Source organism: Ambystoma mexicanum, chromosome 5p (assembly GCF_040938575.1).
Source record: "Ambystoma mexicanum isolate Mex_15411 chromosome 5p, UKY_AmexF1_1, whole genome shotgun sequence".
Lineage (NCBI taxonomy): Eukaryota > Metazoa > Chordata > Amphibia > Caudata > Ambystomatidae > Ambystoma > Ambystoma mexicanum.
This window is the reverse complement of record NC_090930.1, coordinates 34911743-34934017: the sequence shown is the minus strand read 5'-3', so window position 1 is coordinate 34934017 and position 22275 is coordinate 34911743. Positions and strand designations below refer to the sequence as shown.

At 46.6% G+C, this 22275-nt stretch overlaps 1 protein-coding gene across 5 annotated transcripts in view; it reads right to left on the bottom strand.

The window, feature by feature from the left end:
- The window catches only part of MED12 (mediator complex subunit 12), a 1704158-nt gene that overhangs the window by 56499 nt on the left and 1625384 nt on the right, over nt 1–22275 (bottom strand). For 3 of the 5 annotated variants that reach the window (XM_069612387.1, XM_069612384.1, XM_069612386.1), the window contains exon 42: nt 7326–7565. In XM_069612387.1, the coding sequence (XP_069468488.1) occupies nt 7326–7565 (240 nt within the window). The remainder of the gene's footprint in view (nt 1–7325; nt 7566–22275) is intronic. The other 2 variants (XM_069612388.1, XM_069612385.1) reach the window with 2 other exon arrangements.

The following is a 22275-nucleotide window of genomic DNA, read 5'->3' as shown; positions in this document are numbered from 1 at the left end:
CATTTCCACTGCTGCTGGAACTGAAGTGCCAGGGAGCGGAACACCAGACTGAGTGTGTTGCTTTTAAGCCGGACCCGAGCGCTGGGAAGAGCCTCCAGACTTCTCCGATGCAGGACTGACCAAGCCTGAGCCACCTCAACAGAGTGCTGGACCCCAGAAGCAAGGAAAGTCCGAAGTGGCATCCGAGAACCGCTGCGTTGCTATTTGCTGCCGGACGCGAGGAGCTGAAACACTGACGAACCGCTAAATTGAAGTTTGCCCATTGCTGCTGCTGACCTTCCCATTGCAGAGCAAGAGTCCCCAGACGTTGTCCCTCTTGTCCCTATGACTGAGGCTCAGGAACAACAGGATCTGCAGAGCTGTACAGGAACAGAAGCCAGCTGGAACCATTTCTTCTAACCAGAGGTACTGTAAAGTCTAAGAGAACTTACCTCTTGTTGTGTAGCCTTACCTGCTCTCAGTTGAGCCTGTCTTGGTTACCTTGGAGAGTTGCTAAAGCTTTGCCCCGCACAAGCCTCCCAGCTTGTGGCCCTTCAAGTGTTCTATTTTCTACAAACATTTCTAAAAACATTGTGCAAGACTTTTACCTACCTGCAAAGAAGATCTTCAGATCCCCTTGACATTAACATTGGCTGTCCTGGCTCCCCGAGAGACTCCTCTTTACCTTTGACTCTGTGCTTTATCTTTTCCCCAAGGAAAGGATTAAACCTATTTGACATTGGAAGGTTTTTAAAAATACTTACCTGTTTATGAATTGTTAACCTTGGTTTTATTCCTCTATTCTATCTTTTGCACCAAACTCAGTATTGCTCTAAATGTACCAGTGATAAATCAATGTCCAAAGTGTCCTACCTATTAAGTCACCTGAGGGTGTAGGAAGTGTCTGTGGGCCATCCCCAATGGGTATCATCTGATTTAGAGACCCGTTTTGAAGTGTATTATAAGTGTTATATATATTGCTCCCTTCTGAGGAAGACTTATACAACAGTGAAATAAATTAATAATTGTTTTATCAACAAACCTTGAGTGTAAGTGTTTATTTGAATAACTGCTACTGTGAAACTCTGTCACAACGTTACTGCTCACATTGACCCCTCTTGAGATAAACCTGGCTGCTCAGCCACACTACCGACCTGTGTAGTGCAGACTTATACCAAAGGTTGGGTCCCTATTGCCAGGAGGTCAAGGTTATTTTAGTGCACCCAAAGAGTACTGCATACAATCTTGCCTAACATCTATCATTGAAGGTGTTGCAGCACAAAGCTTCCACGATGCAACAGCAGTAGACCCAGTCACTGGATTCTTGGTCAGGCAGACTGAAGAAGCAGCAGCAGTCGAGTGAAGAAGCTTCCATCAAAAGATTCTGCAGGGTTCTGCGTTTTTGGCATCTCTTGGGAAGCACCAGTGAAGCATGATTAGCGCCTTGTCGATTTGTCTCACTTTCTCGGTCTCAACAACTTAAAGGAGTGGAATCTTGCCCTTGGAGGTCCGGAAGGAGTCCATCAAAGTTTCAAGAGGATTCGATCTTCAGAAGACAATGCACTGCACAGTGGCCACAAGTCCAAGGGTATAGGCGGTTTGCAGCCCATGAAGGTCACAACCCATCATGGAATGGCTTGAAATATATGTCGTCTCAAGACTGATTGGTCCCACCAGTATAAAAGGGGAGAGTCGTCCACTTTGGAGTTCAACTGACGCTTGGGCAGAAGGCATCGAGCAGCAGCAATTACACAGAAGGCATCGCCGGTCATCTGGAAGTGGCTGCAGACATCTTTTTTCTCTTCTTCTGCGTTGTTTCTTCTGTTCTAGGGGTCAGCTTGTCTTCAGCCTTTTATGCAGGAACCCGGCAAACAGAACCCATGCACCATTCACTCTCTGGCGCCCCAGGTGGAACTGGCTCCAGGCAGACACACCAGGAGACAAAGATCAGCAGAGATGACTCGTGCTCCGTTTTCTGTCCTCAAAGACACGCTGGAGACTTGGCGGGCTTCACAAAGGATTCCTGCCGAAGACAAGTCAAACCAGGACCTTCCCCACCCAGCACGACAGAAGAACCAAGAAAGGACAAGCAAAAGAGAAATGGAAAAAAAAGAATCCAGCCACCATTTTGGGTCAATGGTGACCCTTCTGTGCATTACCACGGCTGTGAGTACAGCATGGGAGTAAATCATTGCACAAAAATAAGAAGGATAAAACCACTACCACCAGCCTTTCAGTTTAGCTTGCCACTGTAACCAAAATGTTATAGAAGCAGCGAGAAAGGGGATACTGTCTAACCCCTCAGCACTCCACATAAGGTGGGGTGTCCTGATCTTACAATGTACAAGTTAGGAAGGAAATTAACAAGGGGGGGTCCTGGGAGTCCCTCTGCCAGACATTAGTCCTGGTTACGAGAGACTTAACAAGAGTCTTGTAACTCGCAGAGCCGGATGAGGTAGATGCAGGACGACATCATGCCGAGCAACGAGTTGAGGTTCTGCACCCCGGCCGTCTTCATCGGCAACAGCCGCTGCACCTTCCCCTGAATGGCCGCTACTCTCTCTTCCGAGGGTGATGCTAGGCAGGACACTGTATCAAGCCTGGTTCCCAGGAATAGAGCATTCTGCGATGGTGTCAAGCAGGACTTTGGATAATTGCTGGAGAATCCAGATCCGTCAGCAGCTTGACGGCCGCCTGTGTGTGTCCGATGGCCAAATCCGGCGAGGGGGCCCGGATGAACCAGTCATCGAGGTATGGGTATATGTGAATCCCCCATAGATGCAGATGGGCCACCACCAGTGGCAGGAACTTCGTGAACACTCCGTCGGACGATTTTAAGCCAAAGGGTAGGGTCTTAAACTGGAAGCGCTGTCCCAGCACTACAAAGCATAGAAACTTGTGTTTCCTGTGAGTGGGGACGTGGACGTACGTGTCCTCCAGGTCCAGCAACGTCAAGAAATCCCCTCTTTCCAGTTGGCCGAGCACGTGCTGCAACATGACCATCCTGAATTTTTGAGACTTGAGGTACTTGGTTAGACGTTGCAGGTCTAGAATGGACCTCCAGCCCCAGTCTTCTTTCTTACTAAGAAGTATCTCGAGTAGACTCTGGTGCCCCAGAGTCACTGCAGAAGCAGCTCTATTGCCCCTTTTCGCAGCATGGCCGGTACTTCCTCCAAGAGCTGAGGGATGCGCTGCTCCTGAGGGGCCACCTGCGGGGTCCGTGGACACCTGTGCCGAAATTCCAGGGTATGTCCTTGTATCTGTCCCCTTGTCCGCGTATGCTGGGGGAGATGGGACCCGACAAGGGTGTGGAGGCTGAAAAGTTGGCGTTGGATGGTGCTTTCTTTTGTTTATAGGCGGTTAATCAGGGGCCTGGAGAACTGTTGGAACAGGCCCTTGTGGCATCCTCTTCTGGATCTCCGACACCAAAATGTGGAGGGTTGATAGGATGTCCAGAGACGCATCCCTTGGGGGAACTGGCGTGATCGGAACAATGGGCCCTGTGCCCTCGTCATCGCCTTTGTCCTCTTCCACATCCTAGGGGACCGGGTGCAGGGACTTCAAATCCTCATCCTGCGTGGACGAAATTTCTATGGCTTGAACCTCGGCCTGGGACTGATACGGGTCCTCCTTGCTCCACCCCCACCTCCCTTTTTTCCACACTGAGTGGCTGGAACCGGTTCTGAGGGGGTGTCCCCTTCTCCGGAGTGCCGGTAGAACATGTTTAAGTCACCACTGCAGCTTCTCGCCTCAGAGGGAGGGTTACCTTCAGCGCTGTGGGGGTTACCCTCTCGGGGTTAGCAGCCACCACCAGCTCTATCGTCGATGAAGACTTTTATTGTGCCGCATGGGTCTTCTTGGGCGGCTCAGCCACCTTCTCCTCCGTCCGTGGCTTCTCTGGTTTCTCCCGCACCTTAGCTGGGTTGGACGCCTTCCTCTTCAAGGAGGAGATCGATTGCCAGCTGGCAATGGAGGCGGAGGGTGATGTCGATCGTGCTCTGCCTGCAGTGGCACCCGCTTTCTCAGTGACCCCGGAGGAACCGGACTTACAGTGCTTGGCCTCATCTTGGGCCCCCACAGATGAGGCACCCTCACAGGAATTAGAAGACCGCTCCTCGGACCGAGCGATCTTGGGTGAGGAGTGTCCCTGCTCGGGGCAGAGGCTTTGGCGTTCAGACACGCCGCCAGTCTATTGCGCCTGTCCTTTGTCGTCTACTAGGAGAATCTGCTGCAAATCTCGCAATCCTCTTCCCTGTGGTCCGGATGCAGGCAGTAGAGGCATTGTAGGTGCTTGCCCTCCACAAACAGGTTCCGAAGCCAGCACTTGGCACAGAGGTCTAAGAGGGATCATTCTTCTTTGTTCTCTGTCATGGTTGTAGACCACGAAGTAGGCCAGATGGCCTTCTAGAAACTTCTGCGATCTTCCCCCTTGAGGGGTGCTGAACTTCACCGACAACTGATCCCCGCTGTTGGCAGGGGGCGAGAAGAGCACACAGGCTCTTTTAGAACAAAACTAGAACCTTTTTCCACAAAAAAACCACAAAAGACCTAGAAGCAGCTCGCAGAGCAACACTCTCGGACTCCCAACACTGAAGCGGGGAGTAAAAACCTGAAGAGGGTTGCCAGAGGCGGGGTGTAGGGAGAGGGCTATCACATCGGATGACGTCGGACGAGGTCCTCGACGACGGCGCATCAACGTCATCGACGCAGACCCTCGAAAAAAGTTGCCGAAGCAGCACAGCTGTGGGGATTACATGTCATAGATATGGAATACGTCGGAGGACCCAATCCCCTCGAAATACAGTTTTATAAGTGAAAGTGAGGATTCTCAACCTGACGGGGAATATTCATGAGCATGTGAATACATGCCAGACCCCATGCTGGAGAAGTATGTCTGTTGTAAGAAGCCCTCCATTGTTGGACAGCCCCGGTCATTTTGAATGGTACAGATGTTTACCATTGGTGGGCTGGGGTGACCTAGCCTCAAATAGGTACTAAAAGGAGGAGTCCTGCTGCTGTTCTTCAGATCGTGCTTTGGAGCCAAGACCCCCCCACCCCGTAAGAGTTGCAGCCCACTGAAGACCCAAGGACAACAGTTGAGTACGTACAGCATTGCCATCAGCCAAGTCCCGGTGTAGCTCTATCTCTCTGAATGGAATCCCTGAAGACTCTCGATGGTGCTTCGACCACTGGGCTGCTTGGACCAACCAGCCTGGACCTCTGAACGAAGATCCTGCCACGGAAACCTTCAGAAGCAACCCGGAATCATCTTGTGGGTTGGCAAGCCTCATCCAGGACATCTCCAGTGTATCGGAACCTGTTGGTTTCCTGGTACAAGCTATCTGGTACAGCATTGGTGTGGGATCCACTGCTTAGTCTGACCAAATCCCGAACCCGAAAACTACCATTGTACCCTGGGCCCCTAGACACCCTGCATTGGAACCGATGAATAAAGTTAAGTGGGCCCAGGAAAACTAGGACCCTAAGGTTTTTTGTAGTTGAATCGTAGTAAGACCTTGCATTCCTGTTACCACCATTCCGCCTCCCTCCAGCGGGTTGTATGGAAATAAAACCTCATCCTACCTCTCCCTTGCCTGGTAGTGCTCGGTGAAGTTCTGGCCAAGGATCTTACCCCACCCCAGGGCATCCCCTGGAGTGGTGGGATTGGGAGGGGAACCCCTAATCCTTTTAACTTACCTTTGATTCTTCACTACTGTAACATTGTACCTACCTGTTGCTTCTACAGCATTTCAGTTCCTGGATACAGGTACTTATTTGGGACTTGTGACTCTTAGGACCAGATTCTCAAGTTGGTGTTAAGTATCGAAAAGGGCGTTAAAAGGCTTAACAACCTTTTCGGTACTTAAGACCTATTCTGAAGATGGCGCATTCCTCCGAAGTCGGAAGGAATGCACCAATTTCGGAATATATGTGGCGGTTGCTGGGATGGGTTGGAAACCAACCTAGCAACCGCCACATTCATAAACAGGCTTTTTGGAAGCCTATTCTTGTGGCACTCCTCCAGTTTAATATGTGTGCTAAACTAGCGCACATTTACGGTACACTTTTGGTGCCGTTAAACTGGAGGAGTGCCACAAGAAGCCTTGTTTGGTGTAAATGGAAGTGTCACCATTCATGTACACCAAAGCAAGCAGCTTCAACGTTGCTCCAACGTTGAAGCTGCTTGCTTTGGTGTACGTGAAAGTGTTCATTATACACCACACGGGTGTATATGAACACTTTCCTATACACCAAAGTAAGCAGCTTCAACGTCCTGCAATGTTGAAGCTGCTCACTTTGATGAATAGGAACTGTGTTCTCGGCAGCATTTTTGTAGAACAACGATTCTCTCGTTATTTAATGAAAATGCTGCTGAGATTCTGCAATCCGCCTGTTTCCATTAGAAACAGGCAGATTACAGCGAAAGCACTGTTGTGCTTTGCGAAGACGCCCAGGCCCACATCAGAATAGCAGTGGTGCCAGGGCATCAAGAAATGGCGCAGGGAGTCGTGCTATTTAGCACGCTCACTGTGCCAAGATGAGAATCGGGCCCATAGTAGCACTAGAACTGTTTATGGAGGTACTTCTAAAGCGATAAGGCAGGGTAATTTGTTTCCATTGCCAATTCATTGCTTTGCATCCATTATCAGTACTTTTGGATTGTTTCTCATTCGCTTTACTTTCAAACTAGTGAAATTAGTTCAGCAATGACACATGAAACTGGCAGGAAAGTGTTGGTGATCTTTACTGAACTAACAAACTGTGGATGTCTAAATGTGTAAAGATGTGTTATTTGAGTGGTCTGTGTGTGTCTCACTGTACTATTATACCCCCCACTGCCTCAAATTTCCAGAAGTCAAAGCACTGCTGCTCTGCTACTCAAGCCCGATTGTGTTCGGCTAGACCCAAGTTTCTTTAACATATTCAATAAATACGGTGGTCTCTCCGATCCCTCCCCAGAGCTAGTTTTGAAAATCCATCTGAACCCCTGATTAGTGATCGGTTAATTGAAATAATTTAGATATGTTAACTGTACTTGACATCAAATCTACCCACTCTTGGGTATAAGCCAGACTGCTGAACTATGCTACTTTTGAAAGAAGGTTTTCAAAAACGCTCTTAAAATGCAGCATCTTTATAGACATTTTTTGCTTGGCCAGCAGCAGGAGCCGGCTTCCCAACAAGTTGGGATTGAAGGAGCGCTAAATGAACTAGAAAGTAATCCTCTGAAGTAGAAAGCAAAGAAATGCAGCCATAGTAGGAGAATCTACTGAGGAGGACAGGCAGACCCTGCTCTGTCAGACTGGTTTACTTGGGGGTGGGGAGCTCCTCAGGTACACACTTACCATAGGCTGCTGAGGGGGGAGGGCCTGCATTCCTAGCCCAGAGGGCTGACCCTGAGCTTGAGGCTGAGGCACTGTTGTCACCTGCTGTGATTGCTGCTGTTGCGTCTGTTGTTGCTGCTGCTGCTGTTGTTGCTGCTGTTGTTGTTGTTGCTGCTGCTGCTGTTGCTGTTGCTGCTGTTGTTGCTGCTGCTGTTGCTGCTGTTGTTGCTGCTGCTGCTGCTGCTGTTGTTGCTGCTGCTGCTACAAGAAAGCAATAAACTAATTAGGATTTCAGAATGGGGATTACTTGTGCAAAAGTATGTAAACATTGTCTTGAAATAGTTTATTTTATTCTACATTGCAGAACAGTAATTGAAATTTGAAACTAAACACTCCCTATGTTGAACAGATAATCATTGATTTGGATATCTCAAATGGAAGTTTACTCTCGCACAGAGTTGCATATGTTCTGAACTATTGAGAAGAATATTAACATCCCAAAAAAGTCTTGCTGCACGCCTATGCACAGACTTAACAGGAGAAGATTGAATCTAGAGAACCAACAAGGTGGTGGTCAGGAGGCCTGTATCTGCTACCCGACACAACAGCAAAGTACATCATAATGAATAGAAACACCTGGACTTAGTGGATCTAGTCTGTTAGTTGAACTGCCTAGGCTGTACAGGATCTCCTGCACCAGCAAAAAATGTACCCCTTAGCGAACAGGACAGTTCACTGTACCTCACTTCCAGTAACTCTCCTTCAGCAGAGCGGCATCACCCTGGCTCCACAACGGTCCTCCCAATTGAAGATCCACTGCCATCACCTGAGCTGTCACTGAATCACTAGAACAGACCCTTCAGAAAGGGTGCCAAGCTCTACATATGACATACATTACTTACCGTAATCATATTTTTGATGCTTGTATCTGCTTAGATTCACATGCTGTACATAGGCCGACATCTAATGGTAGGTGCAGAGTATTGCATCTTGTTTTCCTTTTTTGAAAAAGGACGTCGACTAGGCATATTTCTAATGCTATCCCTAGTGGGACGAGTATGGTCTTTCATGAATCAAGGTCCTCCGATTGTTTTGTTTCTGACATGAGGGAGCATGAAGTTTGTTTATTATTTTTGTATTGCGCTCCAGATCCTCAGGTTTCAGGGGTCATTGCATAAGATCACTTACAGCTTGGTTACACATTATAAGAATCACATACAGATTACAACTTAGTTCATACAGCAAAGCAAAATATATATATACATGCTGTACAGGCTAAGGTCAAAACATATTCTGAAAACACCAGTAGACCGTGCAGGTAAAGAAGTATATATAAATATACAGAGCAGGCCAGAACGAGACTGGGCAAGGGCGAGACATTACTTGTCAGAGTCTTTGAGCCACCTTATGAGGTTCAGTTGGAATTTGAGGTAAGATGGATCCTCTCGCAGAGGAGGGGGTAGTGAGCTCCAAAGTGGAGTTGCTTTGCGCTGGAAACTGCATCCCCCGACTCTTGCAAGTTTGAATCTTGGGACCGAGAGGCAATTCGTGCTGGATGATCTGGTGAGTCTTGCAGGATTTATTTTCGGGAGTCTCTGTGAGAGATAGCAAGGTGCTGTGTTATTTAGACATTTATATGTAAGTGACGCAACTTTTAACTGGATTTTTTCATAGGTTGAAAGCCAGTCATTTGATTTTCTAGTTTCGGAGATGTGCTCTCTCCTTGAAATTCCAAGTGCTGCTCTGAGAGCATTATTCTGGAGGAGCTGGATTCTCTTGATGATTGCTTTATTAGCCCGATGTATACTGCATTAAAATAATCCAACTTCGACAGAATGAGTGCTCTAGCCAATGTAATGCAGCTGTTGTTGGATAGGAAAGGTTTTCCTGCTCGGATCAGTTTGCAGGCATATGCAGTAGCCGAGGAAACTGCATCCCCCGACTCTTGGAAGTTTGAATCTTGGGACTGAGAGGTGTTAGGGGGAATTTTCTTATAAGGCTAATTTCCCAAACCTAGTGAGACCCCAGCAGCTTTGCTGGATTTCTGGGGTTCGTTTTTTCACCTGCTAAGAGTGAGACTCTTTTCCTCCCACTCTTAGGCATGATTTGAGGTATGTCTGACTTTTTGTGTGCTTATGGGCTATGGAGTCTTTTACTCCATATGGTATCATCTGTTTGTGTGTGTGTTACACAGCACCCTCTGTGCAGTAACACAGGGGTGTCATAGTGACCCCCAAATATAGACTCCATACCCTAGGACTGACTACTGTCTCCCAGGGCATATAAAGTCACCATTGACTTTACTAGTCCAAAATTGTGAACAGAACCAGTACAAACCATCATATTGTGGAAGTACTGGAAGGGGTTAATTCGATTGCCCCTGGGTCTGTTTTCAAGGGGGCACTGTTCAGTCCTCCCTTGTCGAGTTTCTGGCTGGTGGCAGTTGTTACCACGCAAAATATTCCACCTGAATATTTCCTATGGGATTTTCCCATTGATTTTAAACGCACCACTTTTTGGTGCAATGTTAAAGATACCGCCGGTTTATTTATTTATTAAATCACCGGTTGGGTCTTTTTGCCAGAACTCTTTTCTCAAATGGCGTTCGTGTCCGTCTCTGTAACTGCAACCAAGGTCCGGCCCTTTGTTCCACTTTTTGGCGGGCTTCTCCACAGAAGCCCTCCAACTGGTGCCACTCTGTCTGGGCTCCACAGGATGTGTGGGTGGGGGAATTGGCACCTTGGACTGCGTTGCCTTAGCAACCCAAGTCGCACTCTGTTCTGATTGGGCCAGGGGTGAGCCGCCCGGCTCACCACTTAGCATGTTTGAGTGACAGCGAGGCTGTTGAATGGGTTTTTTTCTGCATAAAAGCAGGGCTTTTGGGACTTGAACTTCAGAAGTCGCCACAGGACCTAAGAAATCCGAAGAGGGGAGAAGCTGAGCCATCTGCAACGACGACACCACCGGTGGAGCCCTGCTGCAACAACCTCACCACTTTCCTGACGACAAGAGAAGATCTTCTGCTGAAAGAGTCTTCTTCCTCTGAGCTGGTGGGATCAACCAGTTCGCCATTTCGCCTTCCAGGACGTCTCTTGGTCGAATCGCCCGTGCCAAGCACCCTGGCGGCCGGATAGCCAAGCTTCACCACTGTGACCGCGAATACCAGGAACGTACCTTTTCACCGACGAACTCCACGGTTGCTTTCTTCCCTGGGCAGTGCAACGACTCCAAGTTTCCTCCTCGACGAAATCCTCTCTTCCCCTGGTCGAAACCACAAACTGCACCCGCTGCCAGGAACAACTGCCACCACAGGAGCTTCCTCAACTTTTAAAGGTACTGTGCTCCACCTGGCCTCCCTTTCTTCGGTTTGCCCAAGGTGACCCTTAAATCCTTGGCTTTCCAACTGGGTTGGCCCCCAGACTTTCTAACTTTATCTTTTGAACCACCCCAACCTCTTTTTGAACATTTCTACAAAGACTTGAATGCGTTTCGCAACTGTGTGATCTTGGGCACATTTCACCTTGCTCCATTTAAAGTAGGCCTGGCCTATGAACTTTGGCTCTACAGTAGACTCTGCCTTCACTAACTTGTTTTGGTCTTTTAAAACTGTTGGGAACTGTTTTATTTTTATGACCTGCCTTTTTCTCTCCCTTTTACTTAATTATTGGAGTTCCATCTAAGTTACGCGCTCACCTCTGTTTTGGCAAAAAGTGGCGTTTTGACTTAGACTTGTCTAATAATTCTTAAGGGAGGTGTGTTTACTTTTCTGATTGTGTTTTGAACTTGCTTTGATTAATAGTGCTAGTGTATTTCCTAAAGTGTGTGTTAAATAAATAATTATATACTTTTGATACAAGGCTCTGGTCAGTGTTTGCTTGTTCTACTGTGTTTTTAGCCCTATTGTGTATCCTCTGTATACTGCCTAACTCTTCTTGAGAGAAGTCCGACTGCTCAGCCACAGCTACCAGGTAAATCTGGGTGGTACAGACTGCTACCAATTGGGTTTACTGCTAACTCCTGTAGTCTTAATCTTCTTGCAGTGGTCCCCAAGGGAACTGCACAGGATTCTGCCTAAGAGGCAATTCGTGCCGGATGATCTGGTGAGTCTTGCAGGATTTATTTCGGGGAGTCTCTCTGAGGGATAGCAAGGTGCTGTGTTATTTAGACATTTATATGTGAGTGACGCAGCTTTTAACTGGATTTGTTCATAGGTTGAAAGCCAGCCATTTGATTTTCTAGTTTCGGAGATGTGCTCTCTCCTTGAAATTCCAAGTGCTGCTCTGAGAGCATTATTTTGGAGGAGCTGGATTCTCTTGATGATTGCCTTATTAGCCCGATGTATATTGCATTACAATAATCCAACTTCGACAGAATGAGTGCTCGAGCCAAAGTAATGCAGCTGTTGTTGGATAGGAAAGGTTTTCCTGCTCGGATCAGTTTGCAGGCATATGCAGTAGCCGAGGCCATCGGATTATCCGGTTTATTAAAGGTGAGGGTGGAGTCCAGATAGATACCCAGGATCTTCACCTAGTTGGCGGCCGAGATAAGGTTATTATCAATGTTGAAGGTGGAGTGGTTACCAGTCAATTGGTCGAAAACATTTGGTCGACAGGAGAATTGGTCGACACCATTTGGTCGAATGCCAAATGGTCGAATTTTTTTTTTTTTTTTTAACAACCCCTTTTTTGGTTTTTTTTGGGGGGGTCCCCCCCCCCCCCCAACCCCCTTTTTTTTCTTTTTTTTTTCTTTCCCCACACGAAAACCCACAAAAAAAATATATAAATAAAAAAAAAAGAAAATCGACCATTTGGCATTCGACGAAATGGTGTCGACCAAATTGCAGTCGACCAATTGACAGGACACCGGTGGAGTAGCTGGGTCCTAATTTTCTGAGGGTAGAGGGGGTTCCCAGGATGATGATCTCAGTCTTGTCATCATTCAGGCATAGACCATGAGTGGCCATCCATGCCTGGATGATGATATACACACCCTGTTCACCAAGGCCAATCCTTGTCATAATGACCAGTAAGTGGTAGGAGAATCTGAGTATCATCTGCATAATTAGTGTAGGTGATACCAAGATGGTCCAGATCATCGAAAAGGGGCTTCGTGAAGATGTTATATAGCGTGGGAGAAACACATGGACCCTGGGGCACTCCGCAGGTGATGGGGAAAGGGTCTGCGGCTGCAGTGGGGGAGAAGACCCTTGTAGTCCTATTGTTGAGAAATGATTGTACCCACACTATAGCTTCCTTAGAGAAATGGGCAGCCGAGTCCAGGTGGCTGCAAAGGACCTTGTGGTCCACAAGGTCGAAAGCAGCTGACAAGTCCAAGAGGAGGAGTAGGGCTGATTTCCCTTTATCTCTGATCTCGTCGATCTGGGCCTTTAAGTCTATTAAAGCTGTTTCAGTACCATGCTGAGGCCGAAAGCCAGACTGGTGTGCTCCTAGTAAGTGGTGAGATTCCAGATGTTTCTGTATTTGTGAGTATGCATCTTGTCTATGATTTTCAGAAGAAAGGGCACTGTTGTGATCGGTAGGTAATTGGTGGGTATGGCAGGGTCTAGTGTCTGTTTTTTTAGTAGGGGAAGCACCCAAGATTCTTTGAGGTTACTTGGTATAGATCCCGTGGTGAATGAAGCATTGATAAGTTTCGAGATAAAGGTATATTTGCAATGAAAGCTTAAGTAGCCCCTGTGCATAGAGTAGATAGAGTGAGCTCTAGGTGTGAAAGGTAAAATTCTCTTTGAAAGAGAATAACCCATTTGGATGCGTTTCACAGTGCATTTTGAAATTGTTGACTTGGAGATAGAATCACTTTCTCTCCCAGTGGTAATGGAAACAAAGAATTGATCAATTTTCCGTAGTGGCTTTGTCTTATTGAGGCAATACATCACAGCTCTCCTCGCATCTAGTGTAAGGAGGTTCCTCTCTGTTGACTTAGTTGGATTTTGGAAGAAAGCTGGAAGTTCTATAGACTGATTGACACGGAAGAGAAGCATGAGTGTGCGTGCAAAACCACTTCGTCCTTGTGAACGGTGACAAATGGATCTTGAACTGAGAGAACCTGCAGTTCACTCACCCTCCTGATTGATGTATGATGTAATGGCTACGAGAAAAACGGTCTTGTAAGTGAGGCACTTAAGACAGTCAAGTACCATCCGGGAGTTGGATTTAAAATTGGGGGATGCAATATCTTTTGACCCCTTCCATGAAGGCTTTAATGACGGGGACTTTCCACCATTAAACTTTACTTAGAGAGGTGGTATATGCAGAAAGAGCAGCTAGAACAACTTTCACAGAATTAAAGACTAGCCCGAGTCCAAGAGGTAAAGTAGCTATAGAACAATATGGGAAGGTGTGCAGTCAATTAGATTGATGCTACATGAATGACATCAAATGATAAAGCGCTGTCATTTATTTAAATAACAGTGTCTGGTATTGGGTTTACGTGTCTCCTTAAGGATGTCCATACATATTTGTGGCAGGTTTAAATGTCCAAACTCTATGAACTGAGGAAATGTAAGGAAGAAATTGTCTGTATGCCCCCCCCCTATGCATTTCGCATGAACTAAGTCTATTTGCTCATCCCATCGTGGCCAGACGTCCCCATTGTCTTTCAATGACGACAGTGGAAAGAAGCCATGGGACAATACACAAAGACTCCATTTTGTGCCACATCAGACTCCATTTGTATACTAGGCTGCACAATGATCTCTAAAAGGCCTCCTCTCCCCTCACACAGCGACGCGCACAACCAGCTCCAACAGCCCCCACCACCTCCTCCCTTGTCTGCGCCACACCAGCCCAGTTCTCACGGAAGCCCAGGCGCAAATTGTTCCAAACTGAAAACTGTATTCTTTCTCTTCCTCTGAGCTCACTGTTAGGGAGAATTCTCATAAATGTGCTAATTCCCTTCCCCTTTGAAATCCCCAGCAACTTTGCTGGATTTTGAGGACTTGATTTTCTATTACCTGCAAAGAGAGTGTTTTTTCCACTCTTTCATGTATTTTGATCTATGTCTTACACTGGTGTTCTTTGATTATGGAGTTTTAAGATAACTCAATAGGGATGTTTTCATGTGCGTTACACAGCACCCTCAGAGCAGTGACACAGGGAGGTCTCTTTAGACTTCCCAAAGGTTTAAATACCTTCTCTGGGATAAACTACTGTTTTCCAGAGAATGTAAGGTTAAATTGACTTTCTAGTCTTTTTTAAATTCCTAGACCCATCACACACTATCTTCCTATAGAGTGCTGGAGGGGTTACCTAGTATCCCCTATGTTTAGAAACTTATGTAGCAGTCAAATGCTACCCTTTTCTATCGAAATGGCTGGTGGCAGTGGTTTTAGAACTACCACCAGGATTTTTCCGACCGCGCACACCGGTAGCTAAAAATCACGGGAGCCATGTTTTTCAAGATGACGCCTTAAGTCCCTTTGTTTAATCAGGTCCCGGTCTTCTTTTTTCGCCATTTCTTTATGGAAAGGTCCTTCTAGAGTTTGTCTATGTGTGCCAAACTAGGTTTGGTCCCTTTGTTTCCATGCCTTTGACGGGCTTCAGGACTGAAGACCGCCTCTGGCGTCTGAGTGTCTGGGGTGGGCAGGAAGTGAGGGAGGTGCCCGAAACTCCCTGTGCTTAGTCTCCTAGGAGACTCAAATGCACTCTGGCGTGATTGGCTGGCTGACTGTCCGGCAAGGACAGCCACCCTGCTGGGTGAGTGGCAGCTAGCCATTGAATGAATGGGAGAAAACTGTTTAAAAGGTGAGTCTTCAGGACTGGAAAGCAGAGTCGACCACTGGAATGAAAGAACCGAAGACGAGCTGGAAGAGGACGGCTGCTGCAACTCCTGGACCGTTGGTTTGCCCGGTGAAGCCCTGCTGCAGGTCCGAATTGCCAAGTTCATCTCGACAGACAAGCCCCTTCAAGGATGACTTCTTCCTTTGAGTTGGTGGGACCAATCAACTCGTAAGCCACCTGCATACCTTTCTTGAAGCTGGATAGGATTAACCAGGGGTAAGGACACCAGCTTGTGTGCTTGAAGAACAGCTACTCCAACTGAAGTGACTACATTTTGTCTGCATCTTCTGACGATCCCATGCAGTGCAGGAGTCCCCAGACGTCCTCCCTCTTGTCCCCATGATTGAGGCTCAGGAACAGTGAGATCTGCAGGAACTGCCAGGAACCATCGTCTTAAGCTGCATCTTTTGCTTCATACTAAGGTACTGTGCCAACCCGATTGAGAGAACGCTTCTCTCGCTGTGAAAGTTCGTGAAAACTTCCCAACTTGCAGGCCTAATCAGCAGGAGACTAAGCACACGGAGATTCGGGCACCTCCCTCACTTCCTGCCCACCCCAGACACTCGGGTGCCAGAGGCGGTCTTCAGTCCTGAAGCCCACCAAAAGCGTAGGAACAAAGCGACCAAACCTGGTTTGGCGTGCAGAGAAAAACTCCAGAAGGACCTTTCCAAGAAGAAATGGTGAAAAAAGAAGACCGGGCACTGCTTAAACAGAGGGGGCTCATGCGCCATCTTCAAAAAGATGGCTCCTGTGATTTTTAGCTACCGGTGTTCGCGGTCGAGAAAAATCATGGTAGTCTGTTGTAAAACCACTGTCACCAGCTATTTCGATAGGAAAGGGTAACATTTAACTGCTACATGAGTTTCTAGACATAGGGTATACTAGGTAACCCTTTCAGCACTCTATTGGAAGATAGTGTGTGCTGGGTCTAGGAATTTAAAAAGACTAGTAAAGCCAATTTAACTTTATATTCTCTGGGAAACAGTAGTTTATCCCAGAGACGGTATTTAAACCTTGGGAAAGCCTGAAAAGGTTTCCCTGTGTCACTGCACTTAGGGTGCTGTGTGACACACATGAAAAGATGATGCCTATGGAGTTGTCTAAAACTTCATAACCAAAGGAAAAACCTAAGGAAAAACACACAGAATCAAAAAGTTAAAAGTCCCAAAGTTTAGCAAAAGAGCTGGAGGGCTCTAAGGTGGGAGGAATTGGCACATTTATGAGAATTCTTCCTAACAATCAGCACAAAAGGGCATCATTTAACAACGTAAGGGCACAGCTGTGGGATGCACTGCAGAGAACCTGCCCCGACACCTGCAACTTATACTTTGTGATGCAATGCACAATGGGGGATGAGGAAGAGGCTGCGAAGTTCATTCTTCGGGTGCAGGATATGTGGAGGGCAGAGACGGGCAAGACAGTCGACCGCCCTCTTTTACTTTATAATCAAGAGAGACCTCCTAAAGGAGGTACAGGAGGCATTAGATAAAATTGCACGGATTGAAGCCAAGGGTTGGCCAGAAATACAAAGCATTATAGTACATCATTGTAGGAGGATCAAAGAGAGGGAGAAAGAAATTGCACAGAAAAGATTGGCAGACGAAGCAAAACTTGTACAAAATAAGTTGGTGAAGGTCGCAGCAGTAACAGCCCCCGACCCCGCCGACAGGCAGTGAGACTGGGAGGAGGGACCAATAGCAATACAGGCTAAGATGGCAGCAAATGGCAACTACAATGGGCTGGAGAGGAACAGTACGGAGGGCCACAGTGGCAAGGAAGAGCTGGAAGAGGAGGAGGTGGGTACCGGGGACAGAGAGGGGGATATGGTGGACAGGGACCCCGAGGAGGACAGGGAGCATGTTGGTCATGTGGGAGATGGGGCCACTTTGCGAGGGAATGTCTCACCCGTCCCATGGCATATTATCAGAACACACAAGGGTTCAATAATGAACAGTATGGTCACCTCCGCCCTGGCAGTCCCTATGGGTTACCTATGGGAGGATACAGACAAGGGGAACAGGTCGACACTCGCGTCACACAAGAGCACCACCACAGGGAACACAGCAACAAGTAGTATGCCAAAATCAGATGGGGAACACGCACAGTAACCCTTTTGCAACCACAGGAAATGGAAGCAGCCATGGTTGGGGAAAGAGTCTTCTCTTTTCCGGGGACAGACACACACCCAGACATGGACAGCCCACAGAGAGCACTTGCATGTCCAGTCGTATTGACTACCCTACGTCCAGACAAGGAACCACTGGCGGAGGCGAGATAGGAAACAGACAGTTCATCTTCATGGTTGACTCGGGAGCGGAAAAATCGTGCCTAATGGAAGGCCGGTTCCCACTGTCAGGCAAAAATTTGGAAACTGAGGGATTCTCTGGGGCAGTAGTCACGGTTCCATATACAAAGGATTGGCTATAACGGTGGGGGAGGGGGAAACGGTGCGAGTAGCCCTACTGTACCACGAAGACTCACCTATAAACCTGCTGGGGAGGGACCTCCTTAGTAAACTCAATATGACAATCTCCTTCACTGAAAGAGGAAAAGTGTGCTCAACCCCGGAAATATGCCCCCTCCGGGCGACGCCGTTGATGGACACAACAGCAAATGAAATGGCGGTTTGCGGGGTGCCCCTTAACGTGGACATGTTTGTATATGGGATACAGGTCTTGGCAAGAGTGCTGCCTGAGATAACACAAACAGAATGGAGAGTGCCTTCTGACTTTGTTTTCTGCCGCGTGGCTTCCCCTGAAATACTACCAGGTACCATTCTCTCCCTAGATTTGCAGAGAGTACAAATGTCAGCCAATCGTATTGTGTTAATAGGTCTGGACACGCAATGGTGTGAGCGGTGAAGCATATTATGCATAGATCGAAACATAGCACTGCACGATCTGACAGATGAGGAGCGGTTTACTGACACCGACGGGGAGATAATGGAAATATGTATGCCCTGTGACATAAAGGTCCAAAACAGACGAGTGAAGAACACCCTCCTGGCCATTGTCAATGCACCTCCATTTTTCAATGAAGACATGCAACAGGTACCCCGAAAACTATGGACAACTAACCTCCATGACATAGGGCTCCTGCAGGAGGTGACGCCAGTTAAGAACAAACTTAAGCCTGGTGCGGCGCTGCCCCGCGTAAAACAGTATCCCCTATCAAGGGAAGCAGAGGAGGGAATAAAAGACCATACATGCACTATTACAACAGGATATTATTGTTCCATCAAATTCACCATGTAATACAGCGATTTATCTGATTAAGAAAGCGAAGGACTTGGAGGATGATATAGGATTTACGCCCACTTAATGACATCATACAAAAGGAGTTTCCCCTTGTCCCAAATACTGCATCCATTTTGTGCAGCATCCCAAAATCCGCCACATGCTTCACAGTGGTACACTTGAAAACCGCTTTTTTCTCAGTACCACTCGATCCAGGCTCTCGATCCAGGCTCACAATACCCGACTGCATTTACACTAGGGGGGAAAAGATACATACATTGCAGGCTACCCCAAGGATACTGTGAGAGCCTGAGTATTTTTAACAGAATATTGCATGAAGATCTTGGAAACATTGATGTCAAAAGCATGGTGATACAATACGTAGACGATCTGTTGATTTGTGGCGAAAGTGAGGAACAGTGTAGAGCTGACTATCACATTACTCAATTTGTTGGCACACAAGGGGTACAAGGTGGACAGAGGGAAGTTGCATTACTGCCTAACCGAAGGACTATATCTTGGACAACTGATATCAAAGGATGGCAAAAGAATACTCCCAGACAGGGCAGCAGCTGTGCGCGCAACAATTAGGCCCCACTCAGTGAAAGACCTGCAAAGATTCGTCAGCATATGTAACTATCGTCAAGCCTGGATACTTGATTATGCAGCATACACAAGGCCCCTACTACAGGTACTAAAACAAGTACAAAAGGAAAGCACAGGTATCACATGGACACAAGAGATGAACACTGCCTTCAACACACTGAAGGAACTTATTTGCACGGCACAAGTTCTAGCGTCCCCAGATTACGATCGAGAATTCTACTTGTTCTTGCACTGCAACGGAACACTCATGACAGCCGTCCTAACACAGAAAACATAGTTAGTTAGGGCACACGCCATAAGCGCACTACAGCGGCACTTTACACTCTGTGATGCAGGGACACTTTGCATGCGAACAAGCTCTCGCAGCTGCCGCCTCTGCAATTGAAAAAAGCGCCACCATAGTGATGGGATGCTCGGTAGCACTGTTTGTTAAACACTCTTTGTTTGCAATACTCGAACGATCCAAAGCCACACTCACCACACAAAGGGCAACTGAGCCATGCACGGTAGAAGACATGCAAAACCACGATTGTGCCACATACGAGGAGGAGGGTGATGACATTCCCAAAGCAAAGGAAAATGCCCTAGAGGAAGGTGAAGTGTATTTTGCGGACGGGTCAGCATCTATTTGCCCAGACACAGGAGAGAAGCATGTGGGTACAGCGGTGGTTTGGAGGAAGGGGAGTATGAGATCCTCATGCAGGAATGATTACCTATGCATTATTCAGAGCAAGCTGCAGAACTTGTATCATCGATTGAAGCAGTGCACGCCATAAAAAGGGATACGCAGTAACGATTTATTCAGACTCAGCATACGTAACCAGGACGGTACATGCCGGGTTGTCCAGGTGGAGAAGGAGAGGGTTTATAAGGGCAGACAGAGGTCCCCAGTACAGCATGCAGAACTTTTAAATGAGCTAATAGAAGCACTAGCAGAACCATCAGTAGTGGCTTTGGTGAAATGCCAAGCCCACACCAATAACAGTGAAGTAATTTCATTAGGAAACGCGGCAGCGGATGCTGCTGCAAATCAAGCAGCTTATTTCCAAAAGCCCCAAGCAGCAGAATATATGCTAAAAGGTAATGCCCAAGAGGAAAAGGAAGCAGGATATAACTCACTGCCCATAACCCAGTTAATAGACCTGCAAAAAAGGTCCCCACTGGAAGAACAAGAGATGTGGTCAAAGAGAGGTTGCACATAGTCACCCACTGATCTCCTTTGACGCCAAGAAAGTACAGGAAAGGTAGTAATGCCTGTAGAATTATTGTAACCTGCATTGCAACAGTTACATTTTCCAGCACACACAGCAAAGCGACACAGCCACGAATATCCAGGAAGATTTGTTTGTCCCAAAATTGCAGGAACATCTCGCTAAAATGCCAATTGAATACGTGTCAAACATACAATTCTGGAATGACACTCTGGACACTAAGAGGGACGCTGCCCTGCCCCATTGGACCTTTCCAAGAGCTGCATATAGACTATGCAGATATTTGAGAAAGGTGCAATGGAGCAAGATACTTAATTGTGGTGGTCTGCCCCTTTTCACATTGGGTGTAGGCAGGACCATGTGCCCACTCAGATGTGAAATGCGCTGCAACATGTTTGGTGAGGGAAGTGTGACATCATACGCTCCGACAACGGAACTCACTTTGTCAATGACCTCTTTAAAGAAGTAACATCCCCGTTAGGGATTAAACACAAGTTACGTTCCATTTACCACCTGCAAGTGAACGGACTGGTTGAAAAAATCAACGGCCTCCTTAAAAGCAGATTGTCAAAGTTATGCCACACACTCAAAAAGAATTGTGAGTATTGTTTGCCCGTAGCATTGTTTCAATTATGAACTCAACCTAGCAAAGACAACCACATGTCACCACACGAGATAGTAACAGGCAGACACATGCAAACGCCAATATCCCCAATAAGGAGAGCAACAGATGCTCATAGAACTGCCACAATTTTGGGAGAGGAATTTAGGGAATATCTGACAAAGCTTACACGGGCGGTAAGGAGTATAGATAAGCAAATTGCCCAACCCGTTGTTAGGGAGAATTCTCATTCAAAGGCTAATTTCCCTTACCTAGTGAGTCCCCCAGCATCTTTGCTGGATTTCTGGAGTTTATTTTTTTCACTTGTTAAGAGTGTACCTCTTTTTCCCCACTCTTACCTGTGTTTTGCCATGTGTATTTCATCTGTTTTTGTGATTCTTTTAATTTAATATTTATTGTGTTATAGTTTAAATTATAAACTTTACACAAATTTAACATTAAATAACATATACAAAAATAAAATACCAACATAATACAAATACAATTTTAGGTTCACATAATTTACAATACATATTCTATTTAAAACAAATAATTCATATCTTTCACAAATATATATACATTTCGTACCTTCTAAATAAAAATTACCTTCGTAAAACCTATTCTTCTAAAGAGTTATGCCTAATCTTATTTCAATTCGCAACCAAATAGTATATAGAGCTATCAACAGACGTAAGCTATTAGAGTTGAGGCAATGATGCCAAAACAGGGCTTCCCCAATATGCGTTATTTAATGCACATAGCTACCAAGGAGGGATGAGAATGTACTAGCCATCTCCAAACATTCAGTCAGCAAGTGCTTTGCCGTCCCAAATGCTCTTGTACTTTACATAGTCGGCAGATACGTTCCTCTACGGCAATCCTATCTTTTCTCCCCGTGTTGCTAAGGGTGGGAAGTTGTTCTAGCCGAAGCAGTAATATGAACCGTCTAAGTCTGACAGATGGAAAAATATTCAAGTATCTCTGGGGTTTCCTAAAGTCAAATTATCTATATTGCACAAAATGGTAACTGCTCGAGCTCTTAAGATGTTCAAAGTTCTCCAGCCAATCCCAGAGGTCTATGCATTTACTCAGTGCTCTATTTACTTTCTCTGAGTATTTACCATCTCTGGTTTGCCAGCCTATTTCAGAGAACAGATCATTCATCTGGTCTACAATAGAACAGATCAAGCCTTCCTTTTCTATTTCTTGGTGCACCGCTGTTAATAGTCCATTATTTGTATCTCGGGTCATTCTGAGATATAGCAAGGCCCTCTTCTTTAATACTAATGCCTTTAATGAGGTCAGGCCCAATTCTAATCTGATAATGGCCATAGGGACAGAGGGAGGCAAACCAAGAACACGTCGCTAAAAAGTACCCTCTAATATCTGTAGCCATCTCAGGTCAGACTCTAATAAAGCTTCCAGGCCGTATATTATCGCCGGAGCAAAGACCTGAATATAAAGTTGTTGTGTACCCCATAGAGAAAAACCGCCTTGCCTAACCGTAAATCTATATAA